The sequence below is a fragment of the Charadrius vociferus genome, unplaced genomic scaffold (genome assembly GCF_000708025.1).
Source record: "Charadrius vociferus isolate BGI_N301 unplaced genomic scaffold, ASM70802v2 scaffold266, whole genome shotgun sequence".
Taxonomy (NCBI): domain Eukaryota; kingdom Metazoa; phylum Chordata; class Aves; order Charadriiformes; family Charadriidae; genus Charadrius; species Charadrius vociferus.
In genome coordinates this window covers 991806-1004571 of record NW_009649114.1, presented here as the reverse complement: position 1 = coordinate 1004571, position 12766 = coordinate 991806, and the positions used below count along the sequence as shown (strand labels likewise).

Here is a 12766-nt window from a genome sequence, read left to right as displayed (position 1 = left end):
CCTTGGAGAATGATTCCATCAAACATTTATATAACCCAGAAAAGGGATGGCAAGACTGATACATTTATAAATACGGTCTGCTGGACTTTCAAAAATGTTAAAAAGTGGGGGAGTGGGCCGAAAAATGTTTCCCGTCACTGGCTTCAGTAACACAAAGCTAAAATCTTTGCTGTTTTAATGCAGTCCCGCTGCTGGGTGAGGTGGGGTGTAAAGCATTAAGTCCCATTTCACCTCCCCATCCCACCGGCGAGCTCCCTTCGTGCCACGGACCGGCTCTCCTTCCGCAGGCGGATGCGCGCTGGAGGAGGGCGAGCGCGGGGAGGACGAGCTGGTGGCCCCGGGTGGGTGCGCAGCCCTCTGCCCACAGCAGGAGGGGACAAGGAGCGACTGCTCCTGTTAAATCTGAGCTGATCCCAATCCTGGCTGGACGGTTGGCCCAACGTGGGCTCTCTTTCCCCGAACGGCTGCAGAGGACGGCGCTGTAACGTGCATGCAGAAGAGCAGTAGCTTTGAGTGGCTGTTGATCCAAGACTGCCTCCACACGTGCAGATTCTCAATCAAGCGTCTTTTGTGGGTTTTTTGGCTAGTTTTTGTTCTTTCTGATTGAATGTAACGTCCTTTAATTCTCTGCCTCCAGCCTAACCAGCAACTGCGGCTCTTTTCACAAGACTCCACACCTGCCACAGCTTGTTGGCACAGGAGCCGGGCATCGAGCAGCACTTGGTGACAGAAATTCTGTGAAAGCAGGGAATGGTCCAGTAGTTGCTTTCTCTTCGCTCTCGCTCCGCCCCTCCTTCCTCCCCCCCTCCTTTTTTTTTTTTTTTTTGCGTTTGCACACAAAGACAGTGATGAGACCCAAATGATGGGTGAGGAGGAGATTTCATGTGAATTTTGCTTACGGAGCAGCACAGCAATCGAGCAGATGGTCTCTTTCTTTTTGGATATCCTCCTAGCGTGTGTAATCTTGCTTGTAATTCCAAGAAGGTGGGCTCCTTTCTCGCTCGCTTTATTAGATGTCTGAAAAAATCAGGCTGTTTCTGATCAGCTAATGAAAAGGGCCTTTCTCCCTTCTGAAACATTAAGACTTGGCTGCGCGGCCGTGGTGGAGATGAAGCTGCTTGATTGTCTTCCAGTGACATCATCCTGGTGTCAGTAATAGCCAGGAAATTCTTGACCACGACCACTTTCTGCTTGAAAGTTTTTGCTCTTCTGTTTCACCCCAGCAGTGAAGTCATCCCAACTGATCGCTGCTTGCTTTTTGGATGAGTCTGTTCTCTATGCCTGTGATGTTCAGGGCATGTTCTTGCTTCCTGAAGTCCACTGAATTAAGCAGTTTTCTGTATCTCGGGTGGAATAATTTAGATGCAGATTATCCTTTGAAGATGGTCCAAATCCCGTGTCTTGTTTCTCCAAGTAGTACTTTAGAGCGTTGTTTTGCTCTTAACTTTGAATAATTTTATTTAAGGATTTTGGAGTGTTTTCAATGGGAATCAACGCCCCTGCAAGTAAGGTTAGAATCTAAAGAAGTACACTGAACAACTCACTTCTAGGTTACTTTTTGGTCTTTTAACAGCATGAAATGAACTCTCTCGTACTCCAGGAGAGCTCCACAAAGTGTTAAATAGTTTAAGCTGTATTTGTCTTGGAGAATAACTATAACATGATGTTGAAATTTGTATGGGATTAGAGGTTGAGAATTCTGTTTGGGGCCAACTCTGAGGACCCCTGCTCAAGATGCCTCTGCGATCAACGAGAGATGTGAGACCGCTCTTGTACCCAGAAGGTGATAAAATATCCACGATTTGTTACCCATTTATATAACTTCTAGCTCTGGAAACATTTTAATTTCCATTACAGAATTTCTTCACTTACTCATATGGAATTGTGTGTCTTTTTCCAGCAGTGTTGTGACCTGGGATACCATGCTAGCCTCAACAGAGCTCTGAGGACATTCTTGTCTGCTGAGCTAAACCTGGAGCAGTCGAAGCACGAGGGTCTGGATGCCATTGAAAACGCCGTTGAGAACCTGGATGCCAACAGTGATAAGCAGCGCCTGATGGAGATGTACAACAATGTCTTCTGTCCCCCCATGAAGTTCGAGTTTCAGCCGCATATGGGTGATATGGTCAGTTTATATTCCTGCGCCGGCTCTAGCTCGGGAAACACTTGCAGCTTCGCCTTTTTACTTCCCTTGTCTTTGCTAGATAGACCCACTAAAAGGCCACCTGTTGGGCTCTATTTTTGGGAGGTAGAAGGGAGCCTTGGAAAATGGAGCTGATTTGAAGATTAAGCAGATGCTCATGGCACGGGTGTCTGAATACGGCCAACTGTCACTTTTTGACTATCAAAGCTACTAATGTTAATTAGGTATTATACTAAATGTGGATAGGAAACACTGTTTTAACCTCTCGTTCAGGCCCCTGTTAACCTCTGCGCCCTGAGGCAGACTGAAGTGAGAGATTTGAGGGAGTAACAAGATAAGAGACTTAAATGCTGTGGTTTTTAGGTATTTGAGTCTGTAATCTTAGAGCACAAATGGTTTATAGTGGTGCTTTATGCATCTTCGTTGTGAGACATGGCGGTCAGAGGACTTTCATTTTTGGCAATGAAAACCTCTCTCTCTGTAGGTTTATCAAGATGTGGTTACCCATCTGGGAACTGTTTAAAGTCGCACAAGCTGAAACCAGCTCACAAATCTAAATGGGAACACATGTACAATGTAATAATTTAGGTCAATTGGTTGGATTTCTGGATTCTCCTCCTGAACACTGAGGAAGAGCTGCAAGGATGGTCTCTTGCAGGCAGCCTCTTCTTACAGGCGCTGCTTAAGGCTTCTCTTTCTCTTTTCCCTCTTAAATGAAACCCTCAGACTGCAAATGACCTTTCTCAGTTTTTCTGTGCTTTGGTAGTATTCTGTAAGATCGTGGGAAGAAAAAGAATTACCTGCAGACTGTCATTCAGTTCACAGCTCACATTTGCCGAATCATTTATCTTGGTTGTTCTTGAGGCCGAATGGGCGTTTATAAATGTGGGCTTATAGTCTTGTTGCAGTGGTCGTGCATGTACCAGATTGAATATATGATGGTATATTTGCACAGGTGTGATAAAACTTCCATTCCAGTTTCTGTCCTTAAACAATAGCCTTATGCAATAAAGTCAATCTGTTCCTTTAAAAAAATAAATATGAACCTAAAAGGAAAAGCTGCCTCGTGCTGTGAAGTAAGAGTAATTCTTGAAGTACCGGGAAGCCCACTGTTCTGGCATGTTTCACAGGTCCCTAACCTGTTCTTTTTTTGTTTTGAATTTGCTGCATTCATGAAATAGCAAATCGTACCTGTTGCTGTAGTGTACAGGTGGTTCGGCTGAGAAAGCTCAGTCATTCTTCCCCCTGCCCCAGGGTGCCCAGATGACATATTGAACCAAATTTTTCTTCATCCGCTAACAAGCACACCGGCTTCTACTGGAGGTTTTAGGGTGTGATTTAGCCTGATATCTGTGATAGAGGACCTTCAGACTTTCAAAACTCATGACAAGCTTACATTACTGAAAGCAGCTAATTTTTTCTAGTTCTTTGGTGTTCATGTTCTGTCTCTTGCTCACTTTTCAGCGCAGTTGGGAAGTGAACTGCAGTTTCACAGAAGGCAAGCCTTTCCACCGCCTGAAATCCAGGGCTACAAAGATTTAAATTAAACACTTTGGAGGATGTTTGTTTATAATAATATAATGAACTATTTGCAGTGTTCTTGATTACGTGGGTTTTTTCCCTAGCCCTCTGAAAAAGGTGCTGTTTCTCTTCCAGGAGTCGCAGCTATGCGCCCAGCAGCCGGTCCAGAGTGAGTTAGTGCAGAGGTGCCAGCAACTGCAGTCTCGGTTATCCACGCTTAAGATTGAAAATGAAGAGGTGAGCTAAACAACCCAAATCAACAACCCCTTTATTACTGCCAGTGGGGAGTGGCGACTAGTTAAGTAAAAAAATATCTGTTTTCTGTAATCCTCTTTTATGAAGACTGGTGGTAGAATTCAAGAATAAGGCAGCTGAGGCTGGCAGTATGTTAGTGTGTGATTTCACATGAAAACTGGGTGCATGGAGAGGATCCTTTAAAATACCCACCCGTATCTCTCTTCCCAGCTTTAAGTTGATAGGGCTGCCTGTGTTGCAAGAGTTGTATTTGATTAGCTTGATAGAAAAAGGGGAAATTGATGTTTTGAGGTGAAGACAGTGAATTTGCATAACTTAAGGTTAGGGCTAACTTTTGTTTAGTTGGTCATCTAAGATGAGAAGAGTAGATCAGTGGCATTTCTTTGGGAACGGAATACCTAATCTGTACCTCTGCATTCAAGCATTTTTAATCCTCAATCCTCCTTGGGCAAAATTTGCAACTCTTTAATATCTAGGAAGTTGTTTCTGGCCTTCAGTAAAAGTATACGGTGCCGCAAAGTCCTGTTTTTAATATCTAACATTTGTTGCCCAGTAGCTGTAGTTACAGCAGACCATTATAGATCTTTGTTCCAGTGCTCTTTGCTTTGAGGTTAAATTTCCTTACATCTCCTCATCCCAGCCTGGGAGATTGTGGTGTTTTCCTATTCCTGGCGGGTTCTGTGTGCCGCCAGCCCTTGGTTTATCTGGACCGTGCTGATAATGAGCAGAACTTGCACCTTAGTTATGGCACACAGGATGTGAAACCAGTAATATTTGTTTATTAGCAAAACGCTCCAGGGTACTTACTGCTGTTTTTTTACTTGCCACATGCTATCTTCATTTTTTAAGTACTCTCGTTCTTGCTGGACAGGTTAAGAAGACTATGGAAGCTACACTCCAGACAATCCAGGATATAGTCACGATAGAGGACTTTGATGTCTCTGACTGCTTTCAATACAGCAATTCTATGGAGTCTGTAAAATCCACTGTCTCGGAAACGTTCATGAGCAAACCGAGCATTGCCAAGAGACGGGCCAACCAGCAGGAGACAGAGCAGTTCTATTTCACAGTAAGGAGTTAATTTTCAGTATGAGCACATATAATGTATTTAGAATTATACTCACAAGAGAATGCAAAATTAGGCTATCATCTTACAAAAATGCTTCTGTAATTGATTTTGGACAAGCAGAGTAAGCGTGTTAGGTTTTAAAAACAGGCACTTTGAATTCTTTACAAATATATTGGGATACCTTTGTTGATGCAAACTTAGTCTGTGGATAAATTGTGTAAAATTTGATTTCTTCTGCATCTAAAAAGGAATTGTCTGAGAAATAACTTAATAGCTTGTAAATATCAATTTTCAAAAATAACACAAACTAAAAGAATGTTTAGCTCTTTCATATCTTGTTATTATCATCTTACAATTTCAGCTCACATAAGCTTTTAATTGTGTCGATGCATTTTTACAAGATGCTAAAAGCTTTTTATATTGAATTTCATACCAGACTATATGGTTTTTCCTGAATTAGATTTATGTTAAACTGTTGAATTCACTTCCATTTTAAAATCATTTCAAAATAGCATAGGAAAAGCATAGTTCTTACCCTGGTTACTTTGTCGTTCCTTTGGGCATCTTTTGCTATACTTACTGCTCTTTACATTCCTCTTCCAAGAACGGCGTCGCTGATTAAAAGTCTGAGGTTTCTGCGTAAATTACACTAGCTGGCAGGATGGTTTCTGTCAGGCCTTGACTTAAAAAAATTAAAAACCGGCTATTGAGAAAAGTGAGTGGAGAAACCGATCCAATTAAGAAGGGATTGCCCACCCTGCCCAGGGTTATGAAACTAGAAAAATGATTTTTTAATTGAACTCTAAGCGTTCCCTCTCTAGAGAGGGACTATCATAAGTTCAAATAGGAGACCGAACCCAGGACTTCATTGGGATGTAATATTTTTCCGTGTCATCGGGTTAGTGTCCTGCTGGACAGGAGGTCCCAGCAGGACAGCGGAGCCGTCTCGGTAAGCAGAGGCGCAATGTCCTGCGCGACGTGGGTAAAATAACTATCAACAGAACGGAGCTGTTGCATGGAGGCCCTCTTTGACCAGCCTAACCAATGCTTGATTGATCTACTATTGACTAGACTTATAATTATCCTTTATAAGCATTTCAAGCTTTGAATCTATAAGGAGGCGTTCTTTCAGTGTATGACAAAATGCCCCGACGAGCGTGAATGAGACTGAGGGCAGAGCTGTGTGGCAGGATGGGCGAGGCGTGCTTTGTGTAGGGGGAAGAAACCGTGTAGTGCAGAACAGAGATTTGAATCCCCACGTACCTTATGATGTGCTAAATGCTGAGGGATATGAACGGAAAGAAAAATACTAACTTGAAAGAATATTCCATATTACTATATAACTCAAATTGGAAATTCCACGTACCGCATTGCTAGCTAGGCAGAGCTCTTAGGTAAATAGAGCGATGCCGCCATGGGAATTTAATTGAAGGAGTACTGACTGTAGTATCTCTACGCTGATATGAACTGTGTTTCCACTAGAGGCATATCACTGCACGCTGGTGCCGAGATGGCTCTGTTGTTAGGGCTTTGCAGGGAGATTTGTATTCAGAATAGAAGCTTAAACTTCCCCGTGTCGGTGAAAAGCACAGGAGTGGTGACTGACTTAGCACCGAGCTAAGGCAGGTCGCCGAAGCGAGGAAGTAGCAGTGACTTCAGGGAGCCGAAATCTGGGGATGCGTCCCGGGTGCCTGGCAGGTGGGTACCACTGCTGCCATGGCTGCACTCCTGCTTCCTCAGCCGGCAGCATCGGAGCTGGCCTGAGGATGCCTGTCAGTGCGGAGATCGCACTGCTCATTGTAACAGAGCTGGCACTCCGCCCTACCTGAGAAGCGAAAAGGGGAATGAATGATTTGATTCTTTTTACCTCTAAAACGGGATAATTTTAGTTCTTAGTTGAAATGTTATTTTTTCCTCTGGAAAGATTAAAACCCAGTACAAAGCTCATTCTGTGAAGTGCTTTAAAAATTAATGTGCATTTATTATTAGCAAACCCTTAAGACGTGGGTAAGTATTATATAAAGTTCCCCCGCTAATCAGTCCTGCAGAAATGTCATGCTGGTTGTGTCAATGTGCCACTGTTCCCACGTTCCGGCGCTCGCAGCGGCGCAGGGGAGCGGGATCTGATTCACCCGCTCCTTCAATCGAGTGCCTTGTTTGAAGTCATTCTTGGGGGGCGGAGGGAGGGAGGAAAACTGCTGAGCTTTCCAGATCGGAGACAGTTAAGGATGTGGGACAGTGACAGAAACTGTTTTTCTTTATAGCCTCAAAAGCCTAAAAATCTCCTTTCCCACAAGGCAGGCAGGTCTGGTTTGCGTCGCGCTTTGTTGTCTGTGCCACCTGACAACTGCTGCTCGCTGCAAAAATACTGCAGCGAGTTTGGGCTTGGAGAGGGTGTCAACGTTGCACAGTTTTGAGGAGCTGGTAGGCGCAAAATGCTCACTGTCTCTAGCTAACAACAGATCTTCACCTCTTAATTTTTACAATGTGGAAATAAAGTGACCTGGGAACGTTTCTATTGCCTTGTGTCTCATTGTTCTTAGTCTGACTCCAGCTGTGCTCTGCTGGAAATGGAATCCTTAGGAGTTCTCCCATAGTTTGATGTTATTTTATTATTTTTTTTACTGTTTTTATTAAGCCAGAAATCAAATGCGAGTGGATCTTTGTAATGCAGAGGCCTGAAGCCTTATTTTGAAATTACTTATTTTTTCGTAAGTGTACTGGTAACAGGCAGGGTACAGAATGTTAGGCAAGGGGAAATAGAAAGAATGCAAGAAATACTGCGCTCGATAGGAACCTTTCCTTATTCTCCTTTAAAACAATCCCTGGTAGCTGCCTGCGGGCAGGCGATGTTCTCAATGTGACCGTGGCAAACACCTCAAAGCTAGAGGGTCTGCGAGTGCCGGCAGCGTGCCCCTGCCTTGCCCCACGCCGAACTGCAGCCACCAGTATCACAGAATGGTTTGGGTTGGAAGGGACCTTAAAGACCACCCAGTGCCACCCCCTGCCCTGGGCAGGGACACCTCCCCCCAGCCCGGGTTGCTCCGAGCCCCGTCCAACCTGGCCTTGACCACTCAGTAGGCTGAGCTTGAGTTTTTATATCTGCATCAAAGGGAAACTGAACTCTCTTCCAATCAAGTTGATCTGCTGATCTTTAAGCTTCTGTTTGAGCTATTTGGAGCTGAGCCTTTGAGCCCTTCTCTCTCTTTGCCTGATCGTGACTGGGAGCTCGGCACCTCCCAGAACCAGATTTATCCTCGAGTCCCCACTTCAAATTCCCTGGTTGGTTTTGCAGATTATACTCTTCATGTTTTCTTCTGCCAAAACTTGATGCAAAAATTTAAGTGATTGAGCAAAATACTAGTTGGGGCTTGGCGAACAGATTCTACAGAGAAATTCCAAAAAATATGATTAAGTTTTTTTTGCCACAGTGATCGTGCTTCTTGTTTTCTTCTGAAACAACAACAAAAAAAGCTGAAGTATTAGTGTAGGAAGCGGGAAGCGCTGAGACTCTCCGACGGGACTTAATCCTTGTGAAATTTTTCTTCCAATGTTGTCAACCAAAGGGACATAAAACACAGACTCCTGGCAGTTAATTAAAGCCGCAGCTCAGCCCTTTCTCTCTGTGGGGTCGGTGCGCACCGCTGCTGGAGAGCCCACGGTGGAAACTTCATCAGCTCCTGGAAGGTCTCCCCCCACCCTCAGTGCTACCTATGGATGTGTATTTATTGCTTCTTGGATCTTTGCATCCTGCATGGAGGCTGCTGTTGCTATGACCTGCCCAGGACAAGCAGGGTCCAGGCACTCTTGTAGCTAAAAGACTGTTTTTTCACCTGAAGGATTTGTAGTTGAATTCGGTAATGCTAGACCAGAACTGGGAGGAAGTGGACAGAATGGGAACGTTTCATTATTAAATGAGAATCCTTTCTTTGTGTTCATTTTGCTAGCTGAATTTTTAAAATATCTCATGATTCTAAAGAATGGCTTGCGAGGTTTGAAGAGTTATGTGCTATTTATGTATTTTCGAGTGTAAACGCGTCCTAATTATAATGTGGACAGCTATGGTACAGCAGAGTATTTTATGCACTGCAGCACGGTGAGGATAAACAATGTTTTTCTGAACTGCAAAGGAAGAGATGAAAGAGCTGTAAAAAACTAGCACTTGCAGAGCTGTGAAAAATCAGAAAGAAGTGGGAAAAATGACTGCATGATTGTATAATATTTCACCAAAGGAACAATTCTGAACTTAAATAATACCTTTATTTGTTTTGTCCTGTGCACCCCCCCACCCCCGGCAACCCTGTGTATCATCCAGCGTGGAGGCAGACACACTATTTGACAAGTAAAGTGGGGTGAGAGAGGTTAAGTGAGAGAATAAGCACAGTAGCAGCCTTTTAGTTTGTTAAAACAGATTGCTCATTCAGTTGCCTGTGACGCGCGAGGGAAGTGCATCTCCATTTCACCCTGTCTGGAGAGGAGGTGCATGACAGCTTCTCAGATGTCTTAAAAGATGCCAAACATTCAGCTGATTCCACAGCGAAACAATAGAAATTGCACTGCAGATACATAGGGACCGAGCTTCAGATTTGCCTAGATAAATAAAGCAGGAGAACTTAGTTCATCCTTTGCACCGTAAATTTCAGTGTAATTCTGGACTTCAGCATTGTGTTCAGAACCCAGTAACCTAAAGATGCAATCGAAAAAAAGTAATTGTCCATTCATGATATCGTTTTTTTCTGCCTTCACAGAAAATGAAGGAGTATCTGGAAGGCAGGAACCTGATAACAAAGCTCCAAGCCAAACACGACCTTCTGCAGAAGACCCTGGGAGAAAGTGAGTGTGGGACCCGCTCGTCACTGCTGTTAGCCAGGCTATTGCACTTATTGAATTAGTCAGCTGACTGGGCGCGACGGTCTTGGATTACTGATGCAAAGTGGACGTACTCATGTTTTATGAGTTTATTTTTCCGATCTGCATGATGGAGAAGCCAAATGACCTCCATGGCTGCTTGATAAATGGTGAACGGAAAATGCTTAATGAATCACTAATGTGCGTGGCTTATTTGTTAAAGTGAAGCGTATGCCCACTCGTTTATCCTGTCCTCTGCCCGTACACGCATGTTCTGCTTCTCACCTAATAATCTGCATTGGAGTAAACCTCGTGATTTACAGTTTACTGATCAGTTGAGAAGCATTGCCGTGTTAGGCTGATCAGAAGTTTCATTTGCGTGGTAGTTCAGCTACTTCTCACCTCTGTGGGTTCGATCCAGACCACACTAACGTATGTGAGCGTGGGCTTTTATTAGGAGAATAACAAACAAATTTCAGAGCGTGTAAAATATGTTGCCTATCTAGAGGGCATTAGTCAGGGGGCAGCAGCCAGAGCTGAATATGCATTTGCTATTAGTGTCAGAACAAAGCAAGATTTCTTTCCCTTCATGGTATGGGCAAATCCTGTTGGCCAAACAGGCTTAAACTATGCATCCAAGTTTCCATAGAAACCTGTCTGCCTCATATTTGCAGAGGAGAAGGTTTTAGCAGCCTAAATGTCAGGTCAAAAAATTGCTCAACTCGTTGCTGGGTTTATATGCTGGAGCAGAGCTCGTGTTTTGATATGTAACTTAACTGGACTCCCCGCAGTTTATGGTGTGCAAATCTTCTGAATGAAAACTTAAACAGCATGTGGTCTTTGAAGTGCTTCCCTTTAGTTTAAAAATGCACTATAAAACTAAAATACTTATTGCTAGAGTAATTAAGAGTTTCATGTTTATCAGACGCAAACCACTAGAAGGTAAGGAAAGGACGCTGTCATCGTTTTGTGCTTTATTGTTTAAAGTTGCTCATCTCCTCAGCTGTCCTGTAGAAAGGGTGGATGAAGCCAAAGATCTGTGTCCTTAGGGTATTTTTCTTCTGCCTCTAAATATCTCCGAATGACACCCGTGCTGCCCCTGTGACTAATCACATTCCTGGATCATAGCTGACCTCTGCATACCGAGACCTATTTCCTCTGAACCTGCCTGCCCCTTGAACCCGGCTCAAGCTGTGGTGGGGGAAAAAGAAGAGGAAATTAAATGCGATTTCTGTATTGCTATGTAGATTTAAAGGCTGCTTCTGTTTCCTTGTGATTGCTTTGCAAACCAGGGCTTTCTTAGTCGCTCTGTGAAGGGACCCAGTGTGTGTCAGGGTGAGCTCCAGCAGCTTTGGAAAAAAAAATGCCCTTTTGTCATCTGCGAGATCAAAAGGAGCTGAGAAAGGGAGGTACATCTCGTCTCTGAAACCACATTAGCAGGTTAATGGTACAAACTGGGGACCGTGCCTAGACTTATCCATAAAATGTCACTTAATTGGGAAATGGGCAAATAAAATTCCTTTCACAAGTCCCCGGAGCATGGTTAGAAGCTTTACTGAAAAATGTGCGTACAGCTGCGTCGTCTTCAGTCCCTGGAAAATTCACCGTTTTGTTACTATTTTTATTCTTCTTTGCCCCATCCTCAGGTGACATTTATTAGTCCTCTTGCAAATTACCTTAATCTAAAGATGGCAAGTTCCAGTAATAAAAAAAGCAGCCAGTCTTCCTATCTACGAGTAATTATGTCCCTGCCTACTGTACACATTTGTCACCCTAATGTAGGAGCCCCTTGATGTTGCCACAGCCGTGTAATTTATATATATGAATATTCTATGATGAAAATGGGACAGATGGCTGGAAATTCAGCTTCAGAATAACATTTTCATGTAAATTATGCACTGTTTTGGCTTTACGTGGGGAGAGGAAAGTGGCTATCGAGATGTGTTCAACTAATTGTCAGCCATCAGCAATTAGACGTTTCCCTCGTTCGTGCTTCCATCTCCCCAGGAGCAGGAAGACAACTGTAGGGAAGGTGGATTTTCAGCTGTTGTAAATCAGTATGGTTTCACTGATGATGATCTATACCAGTGAAAGATCTGGCCTGTACAATTCCCAAAGGCACATACTGGTTTTCTGTCTCTATTATTCCTCGTTGTGCTGTTTCAAAACGATGCCTGCGTTAGCAGTAGTCGTTAGCGGGGCTGCTTCCTTGCAAACTCAGTGCAAGTTAATGGAACGTTTTTATAAATATGTTTGTGGAAAATATCATTAAACGTCTGTCTCCCAAAATAGCTTAATGCCAGCACGTTCGGTCTGTGGGCTAACAAATCCATGAATGTTTTCAGTCTTACTAAGTGGCTTTATAAAGTATAATCTCTCGCCCCACCAATTCCCCTGGGAAGGGGGAGGGAGGGAGGGAGAGGCTGACAAGCCCAGTTTTTTGGCAGCAGAAGTCCACAATTAGAATGCACAGGGAACTAATTTTCAAAAACAATACTTTCCAAAGAAAGAGTCCTCGGGCAGCCCGAGCTGTTAGCTGGGTTTCCCGGTCGGCTGCGGCAGAGCGGTGCCGGCAGGGATGGGCTTCGGTGGGTTCCCGACAGCGCTCCCGTGGGAGGCAGCCCCTGTCCCGCACCCCGCAGCTGCCCCTTCCCTCTCCCGAGGGCTTTTCTCCTCCGTTTCCTTCCAAAACTGGCTTCCCAAAGCCGTTGAAAGTATTTTCCCTTTCCTCTCTCCTAATGCTGTATTTTTTTCATCTTCTTAACAGGTCAGCGGACTGACTGCTCCCTTGCCAGGTAGGTGCGGCTCAGGGGATCATTTTTTAAGGAAAATCTGATGCAAATTGGTCACTGCCATTCTAGATCAGTTACCAGCCCAGGCTATGTATCTATTAGAAAAAGATACTCATTTAGCTAACATATAAACACATT

General features: G+C 44.0%; 1 protein-coding gene across 2 annotated transcripts in view; it reads left to right on the top strand.

Moving 5' to 3' along the window:
* The window catches only part of SRGAP2 (SLIT-ROBO Rho GTPase activating protein 2), a 105131-nt gene that overhangs the window by 67217 nt on the left and 25148 nt on the right, over positions 1–12766 (top strand). The window contains exons 7-11 of one of the 2 annotated variants that reach the window (XM_009888209.1): positions 1904–2125; positions 3800–3901; positions 4791–4988; positions 9737–9821; positions 12604–12631. In XM_009888209.1, the coding sequence (XP_009886511.1) occupies positions 1904–2125; positions 3800–3901; positions 4791–4988; positions 9737–9821; positions 12604–12631 (635 nt within the window). Of the gene's footprint in view, positions 1–1900; positions 2126–3799; positions 3902–4790; positions 4989–9736; positions 9822–12603; positions 12632–12766 lie in introns of both variants that reach the window. The other variant, XM_009888208.1, reaches the window with a different exon arrangement.